Below are 8,722 nucleotides of genomic sequence, written 5' to 3' on the forward strand. Positions count from 1 at the left end.
ACACACACACATATATATATATATATATATATACATATGCATGTATACATATATACATCATCATCGTCGTCGTCATTTAATGTCCGCCTTCCATGCTAGCATGGGTTGGACGGTTTGACTGAGGACTGGTGAGCAAGAAGGCTGCACCAGGCTCCAATGTAATCTGGCAAAGTTTCTACAGCTGGAAAATGGTATGGCAAAGGAATAAATGATCATCTTCTGAACTTCATTGGCTTACAGCTGTTTCTGTTTCATATTTCAGGCACACAACTGCAAGTCCATTGCATCTTTTCGCAGAAAAAGCTGTAAACAAATGAAGTTCATAAGATAATCCTTTATTCTTTTGCCATCTCATTTTCTCATTACTGCTCTGTACTTGACTATTGCCCTATTCTGAAGCATGTTATAATAAGTTCTACACCAGGATATTACTCATAATGCCTAAGTGAAATATTAAAATATAGTTCACACACACAATGTTTGTATAGCTAACATATTAATACTTCTTACTCTTTCACAAACACCAGCACCTTGTACTCATCAGATCTTAATGTCTTATAATTCATATTGAATTCTTCCAAAATTATGCCAAATCTACAATCTGACCAAGAATAATATTTACAATATTAAATTAATGATAATTGCCAGCATATCTGTGGTTGAATAATCTACATCAGTATTTCTAAAGGTGGGGGTTACTTCAGAATATGGAATATGTATCCAAGTAACAAGTGAATAAAACTTGTGTGTATATGCATATATCTACATAAATATATATAATCACTTAACATCTGTTTGCCATGCTGGTATGGAGTAGACAGTTTGACACAAGTTGTGCTAAGCTCTCTTGTCTGATTTGGAATAATTTCTATGAATGGACACCCTTCCTAATGCCAACTGTTAAACAGTTAAACAAAATGTGCACATTTTGTTTTTTGTAGCACCAGCACTGGTTGGGTCACCAAGTAACTTGCAAGACAAGACAAAGTCCCCTCAACTGGGGGGGGGGGGAGTAGTAGTATTAAGGGAAGTGGCTTTGTGTTAGTTGAGAGATTAAAAGAATAATAGAGGGGTAGAGATAGATGTGTTGCTGTAGAGATCCAAGGAAACTCAATTGCAGAAGAAAGGAGAGAGTAAGAGATGGTGGTGGATATGACAGGGTACATCCTCAAAATACAGGGAGAAATTAAATATAGGTGAAGTGGTACAGAGGATTACACAGGGTGATGTGTGTGTGTGCGTGTATTTATTGAAATTGATATCCATGAACACATATATACTCACAATTTATGAATTATTTTATTAGTTTGTATTATCACAACAATCTGTTGAACAAGTATGTGAAATTCTGAGTAAGTTTATGAAGTTTTCTTAGCTTCAATAAAACGACCATACCGGTGCTACATAAAAGCACCCAGTACACTCTGTAAAGTGGTTGGCATTATGAAGGGCATCCAGCTGTAGAAACCATGCCACAACAGACAAATCGAGCCTGGGGAGCCCAACTTCAATCAAACTGTTCAACCCATGCCAGGCATGGAGAACAGATGTTAAAAGATGATGATGATGATTAGCTTGTCCATATATGGTGTGATGCATGATTAACTGGAAAACTGAAGTTGGGTGTGGAACAAAAATAATTGAGAAAGACTAATCTACAGAATCTTCTTGAGAAGGGTAAGCAGGATTGGTTTCTCTCCTTACTGCTCAGGTCATTTCTTATTCTAAACAGCCAAGTGAACGGAGTTACAGAGATGTAATTTCAAGGCCTTGCTCAGAAACCATCAAAATGCCAGCAATATATTTTAACCTTCTTGATACTGACCAGCCTGAGGCCGCCCTTGGTTCTACAATACAAACTTCCTGATGTAAATTTATCTCAAATGAAAACCTTTTATCAGAATTCCCTGTTCCAAACACTAGCTTAATAATAAAGGCATTCTACGAAATTCTTCATTTTTAAAAGTAATTGTAAAAACAGTATAAACTAACAAATAATGAAGGCCAATCTCAAAATGCTGAACCTTGTGAAGATGGCAGGAGACCAAGATATGTGGCGCATTGCTGTACTCTAAAAGACCCACCCACCAAAACAATTGAGATCCTAAAACAGAGGTGCCTCCTCATAAAAAGCACTGATGTGAGTGCCGATTCCACATAGAAAGCACTGGTGCCACATAAAGAGCACGTAGTACAGTCTGTAAAGTGGTTGACATTAAGAAGGGCAGCCAGCCATAGAAATCAAGCCAAAACTGATTACAGAACCTGCTGCAGCCCCTGGCCTTGCCAATTCCTGTTAAGCTGTCCAACCCATGCCAGCATGGAAAAATGAGACATCATTCATCATCAGGTAGGTTGCTCCACTAAAAAAAAATTCTATGTAATTTTTCAGCAGGCATGCCATTCAGAAAGTCCCATGTGTAGCAGTTTGCCTTGGACAGATAAAAATAATACAAAAGTCATGGCTTGACTGAGACTTAAAAATGTAACTGAAAAGGCTTCCATATTTAACTGAAGCTAGCTAAACCCTAATCAGTAAGACATAGTTTACAATCAGCAATAAGACAGGTTTTGTTACACATGGGATAAATTACACAGGTAATGATGACTCAGACTTGGTAAAAAAATTTTTAACATGCAGTGATAGCCACTATATATATATATATATATATATATACACACACACACACACACATATATATATATATATAGGAGACAAGGCTCACCTAGTTCTGAAACATGACAAGCTATCTCAACTTTCAAATCATTTTAATGTCTGCTCAGCCATTCTTGCATGGGTCAGATGGAAAATTCATTGAGGTAGATTTTTTCTATGGCCAGATGCCCCTCCTATTGCCAATCCTTGCCGGTTTCCAAGCAAGTTAATATTTCCCCGTGGCTAAAGCTGAACATGTCTCATGGGACAGTCAGACTCATTTACAACCATTACACAATGTCAAAACAAGACACAAACTCATATATGCACACACACACACACACAATAGGCTGCTTTCAGATTCTGTCTTCCAAATGCACCCACAAGGCTTTGGCCAGCCTGAGGCTATAGCAGTGGGACTGAAGCCAAAACCATATGTTTGACAAGTAAACTTCTCAACCACGCAGCTCTGCCTGCACCAATGCATGGGTTTTTGCTTTCACTTATTTGAAACTCCTTCCATGTGTTTCCAATTATTTCTTTGGAGTAAATCTCTATTGGACCCATTCAAAAATAATGTTTACAGCAACAAAATATAAAATTTAAAAAATAATAATAATAATAATAATAATAATAAAGAATGAGATGTAGTATAAATTCCAAAACCTTAACTTATATAAAATCTAGAAAAAAACTCAAAAGTGTTTGCTCTGATGAGAAAAATCAGAGGAGATTTTTTAAACAAATAAATACACAAGGATTAGATCTAAACAGCAATTTGTGATTGAGAAAAACTGATGAAAGATTATAGCACCATGTGTGACCTAAATGGGATATTGGATAAGTAGGAAGGGAGTAAAAATAAAATCAATAAGAGACAGATAACAAAAAAAAGTTTCCAAATTACATTTGCTGTTAAACACTGAATGTGGGTTTTTTAAGCTTTTCGAGGAAACTTTCTTCATTGAAAAGGAAACTGAACAAGCCTCAAACTAGAGGAGTGCCTAGAAATATCCAGAAACTCTCCTTCAGGCCACACCCTACTGCCTTCAAAGGAAGGACACACTGGATAATGTAATCCTAGATATTGTGTGAAAATAAAACTGGATGGTCACAGCTGGATTGCTTGAAATAACAGAGCAACTCAATCAGGACTGACCAAGAGTTAAACAACCAACCAACAGGTCCAGTTGAACATTGATGGTCAAAACAACCGGAATTAGAAAACAAATCTCAAGGTGAGATATAGTAATTGTATTAAGAGTAACACATAACTCAATGTGTCAAACAAATCAGTGAAGGTAGAATGTGATTAACACAAATTTACATGTTCAGAAAATTTTTGCCTAAAATGTTCTGTGCAAATTGTATTGAAATAAGTACAAAATTTAAGGTCTGTTTTTCAATTCACATGTTTATGCAAAAAATATTCACCTTTTATCAAGCAGGACCCCCACCCCTTCTCTTCCTCCAACAAGTAGAACTCTTTACATGTTACATCCAGTCCAGTAGGCCTGGTATGCAATAAAAAAGAAAGAAATTTACAGACACAAGGCCTCGGATTTATAAGTTAGATATTGTAATATTCACGCCCATCTGAAGGGTGTTAGCAGCAGCATGAAGTGAAATGACCTCCACCCAACTGGGAATTGAAACCAGGTTGCAGACTCAGCTTGCAAGGAGATTATTTACTTACACTAATCAACTGTACATGTCTGAAAGACTGAAAAAAACAAAAAACAAAAAAGAAGTCAAATCAAATAAACTCAAGCCAAACCCTTATTCATTTCCTGCCTTGGATTCATTTCATATTAAAACATCCAAATGTGTAAACCAACAATTTTTTGTTTTTGTAGTTTTTTTTTTTTTTTTTTTTTTGTCAACTGGCATAAGTCTATCTAGTCGTAAAGAATTTGTAAGAGAATGTCTGCAGCAGCATTACTGAGTTGTCTATAAATTAGACACGAGCACACACAAAGTGTCTTATATAATGATGGGATAGAGTTTTATTTGTAGTGTGATTGTGGGTACACTCCTTAATAAATGCTCTCATTCCAGTCCTAGTTACTTACATCTAAAACGTTTGATCATTATAAGACACCCTGCGTGAGTGTGTGTGTGTGTGTATATATATATATATATATGTATGTATATATTTTTTTAATGTTTGTCTTTATGTTCAGTTATAATCCTTTCTCTTATAGGAACAAGGCCTGGAATTTGTGGGGAGGGGGATAGTTGACCACATCAACCCCAGTGCTTGACTGGTACTTAATCTATTGACCCTGAAGGGATGAAAGGCAAAGTTGACCTTGGCAGAATTTGATCTCAGAACATGCAGACAGATGAAATACTGCTCAGCATTTTGTCTGGCGTGCTCATAATTCTGCCAGCTCACCGCCCTAAGGTTCAGTTATAATAAAAACAGTTTTACATTAATCCGATGGGTTACTCTATACTCTTGTAGAGGACTAATTTATTATTCTTATACAAGGATGTTGTTGACAATGACTTTGAAGTTTCAGCCAGCCAAGTCATCGTTTACCACCCCCACTCAAACCCACACACCCAAAGATGATCTTTAACTCAACAGAGGCAAAACTAATCCTAAAGCATTGCAGTCCAACAATGGTTTAGATGGCCAAAACTTCGAAGTCACTATCAACAACATTCTTGTATAAGAATTTTTAAAATGTGTGTGTTTGAGAGATGTAATTTATCAAAATTACAAAGTGTTATAAACACGAGGATTTGAGATAGCACTGAATGGACTAAAAAATGCTGACATCCTGCTAAATAAGAAATATACCACATTAGAAAACTTGGCCAATGGTACAAGGAAAGGGTTTATCCATTAGCTCAAGCTTTTCATAGGACCAGAGGATGAGCAGAAATCAAACCTAATTTTAGAGTAGTGAATGATATGTGATTGTATATATATATGGGAATATGTAACATGCATACATGTGCACAAGCCAAATCCATGCATGTAAACATTTGATAGACATGTACACCACATGTGATGCATAAGTATCGAGAAAGACAAATAGAGTGTGAATTCACATATAGGGTGTAACTAGTTTATATTGTGTAAGTATGTGTGTACTTTAAAAACGGTTTTACTTTGCAATTACAGAACATTTTTTACAACCTATAAACTTGAAAATTCCATCTATAAATGTGTTACAGGAATTTACCGTTTTGCTTTTCCAAAAACCCCAAGTTACATAATGATAATTTGTAGCAATATATATTAACTTGGCAGGAAATTTTGTTTCCTTATTTTGTTTTCTGATCAACAATCTCTTATTTGAAAAAATAAAATAAATAAAAGCAAAAAATAAAAGCAAGAGATAAACAAGAGCAAGAGATAATTGTTATTTTTTCATTTTTTTTTTTCAAGTTTCTGAAATAAAACAACAGATTGGTTAGATTTTGTAGAATAAAATGTAACCAAATGAATGAAAGCCATGTTAAGCTAAAGCAACAAATCAGATAGGATCCAGATGATAAAATCTATGTTTCAAAAAAAAAAAAAGGGGCTGTGAAGATACCAATAGTGGTCACAATTCAAAATCTTCCATTTTGATATTTCCAAGGAAACTCTTGGCAGCCACAGTTGCCTGTTTTATAGCCACTTTATAAGGACCCCGTTTCTTTTTGTTATATCGGAGTTTAAAGTCTTCTAAAAATGGATATAAATCGACACACTGCATATGTGACATAGTGGAGGACCCAAACCACGAAACGTGAGCCAGCTGAGCTATCACAACTCCATTGTCTCGTGTACTTACAGTAATGGAGAGGACTCGCCCTGGCCACCAGGGAAAGCCCTGAATCTTACCCCAGACAATATCTCCAACATGAATTATACGACCCTCAGAAGTTTCAACTTTGGTAACAGTTTTAGTTTGAATTTTCATCATGAGAGGTTTCAGCGAATCAGATGTAGGTGACTGACTCCCTGGGAATTCTTGCTCTTCATATTCATCCCTGTAATCAGAGTCCGAATCTGATATCCCGTTAGCTGAGTTTGAGTTAAAACCGTCCGTCGATTCGCCTGACGATTCCGATTTCGTCTCTAAAGAATTATCAAGCAAAAGATTTACTGTTGATTTTTCATTTTTTAAATCTCCTGATATGGTGTTTGCTGAACTCTCCGATTCTACCCGTGATAAACCGCTGTTTCGCCGCCAAGTGTACAACAACCGAGGCCGCTGATGGTCGTTCATCTCAGAATCAGTCGGCTCAGTTTCAAAGTCATTCTCCTCCTTGTTTGATTTGTCAACACCTAGAGCTGGTAAATTACGATCTATATCTGCGCAAGCATGTTTATGTTTGTGCTTCCGTTTGTGCTTTCGGTGATGACCTGAGGAGATTTTATCACCATTTTCAGAGTCTACCCGTTTCAGCTTCTCCTTGGCTTTCTTTAAAGCTTTTTTCAATCTTTTATGACTTGAATATTCTTTATTTTCAAGTTTTTCATCTGAAGATTGGTCTGTATCCACTACTTCAGAATGAAGGCGAGGAGGAATTTTTAGCACAGTCCCCTCGCCAACTGATATTTTTATAATTGGACTAGATTTCACAATGGTCAGTCCTTCAGATTTAGGGTTCATTTTATCATTAGTAGGCACATACTCCTCGGCCAGAGAGCTTTTCCTCTTTCGAGACTCACTCCTTGTTTCTGGGTGTTCTGTGAGTTTCAGAGGTTCCAGCTGAACCTGGGCTTGTGGTAAGGGGAGAGTTATTGGGGAACTTACTGGTCTGGGAGATTGTGGGGGTTGATTAAAGCGTGGAGGTTTAGGAGATTGAGAAGGGTGATTGAAGCGAGGGGGTTTAGGTGATGGTGGTGGTAAGCTATAACGAGAATTGCGTGGAGATGGTGGTGGTTGATTGTAATGAGGAGGCTTAGGTGATGGTGGTGGTTGGTTGTAACGTAAAGATTTAGGTGAGGGTGGAGGCTGGTTGTAACGAGATGGCTTGGGGGAGGGAGGGGGCTGGGCATACCTTGAGTTCTTGGGTGATGGTGGTGGTTGATTGTAATATGTATTTTTAGGTGAAGGGGGTGGCTGATTGTATCGTGTTGCCCGGGGCGATGGAGGTGGCTGGTTGCTACTGTATCGTGTGGTCTTTGGAGATGGTGGGGGCTGGTTGTACCTTGTAGTTTTTGGTGAAGGAGGTGGTTGATTATAACGTGATGGTTTTGGAGAAGGAGGCGGTTGGCAATACCGATTAGTTTTGGGGGAAGAGAGCGGGGTGTTTTGCTGCCGATTTCTGGTTATTGGTGGGGATCTGCTACGTGCATTGAAGATGGGAGTACTGTTTCGAGTGTTTTGGTTGTTACGTGTGGTCAGAGGCAAAGGGGCTGGGAATTGTGGTGGGGGAGGTGGAGGCGGCGGCGGCGGCGGTGGGAGAAGTAGTGGTTTAAGAGATGTGGGTGTTGAAAGCCGGGATGGAAGAGAGTGAAGAGAGTTTGAAGAGGATTGTGAAACAGAAGACAGTGAAGAGTTCTGAGAGGTCTTAGCAATGGAAGAACTCGGATCTGCCGCACTGTCATGGCATGCCGACTTGCATTTGGAGCACAAAGTTTGACGAGGTCTAAGGCGAATACTTCGCACAGTCTTGTCTTTGAAATGTCTAGTGTACGTCCTTTTGGTCAATGCTACAACCTTTTCGCCGAACTGTGAAAAATCCTGATTGTACGTGTGCCGAAGGGCCGCAGCAGAGATCTGAACGTTTTGATCTCCCTTCTCGGTACTCCCGACGTTCGTGTCACTTTTACTATCTGACGAGTCATCATTGGAATCCCTTTTAAACGGGAAACATACACCGTGGGGCAAACTTCTGCAACAAGAAACAAATTGTGGATTTAATTAAGGTGAATAGGTGAACCTGGGAGGTGTGGGACCATGCAGACATACATAGACATTCATTCACAAATAATAATTGGAATAATAATAATGATATATCTATAAATATCTACATACACACACACATATATATATATATTTACTCTACAGATACACACACACATACTATAAGAGTATATATATATATATATAT

At 37.9% G+C, this 8,722-nt stretch overlaps 1 protein-coding gene across 1 annotated transcript in view; it reads right to left on the reverse strand.

The window, feature by feature from the left end:
* Window positions 1–6,025: 6,025 nt before the first annotated feature.
* The window catches only part of LOC106877115 (PWWP domain-containing protein 2A), a 5,106-nt gene continuing 2,409 nt past the window's right edge, over window positions 6,026–8,722 (reverse strand). Inside the window, exon 2 of the mRNA XM_014925910.2 lies at window positions 6,026–8,503. Coding sequence (XP_014781396.1) covers window positions 6,220–8,503 — 2,284 coding nt within the window. The 3' untranslated portion in view covers window positions 6,026–6,219. The remainder of the gene's footprint in view (window positions 8,504–8,722) is intronic.

This window comes from Octopus bimaculoides, chromosome 22 (genome assembly GCF_001194135.2).
Source record: "Octopus bimaculoides isolate UCB-OBI-ISO-001 chromosome 22, ASM119413v2, whole genome shotgun sequence".
In the NCBI taxonomy this organism is placed as follows: Eukaryota; Metazoa; Mollusca; class Cephalopoda; order Octopoda; family Octopodidae; genus Octopus; species Octopus bimaculoides.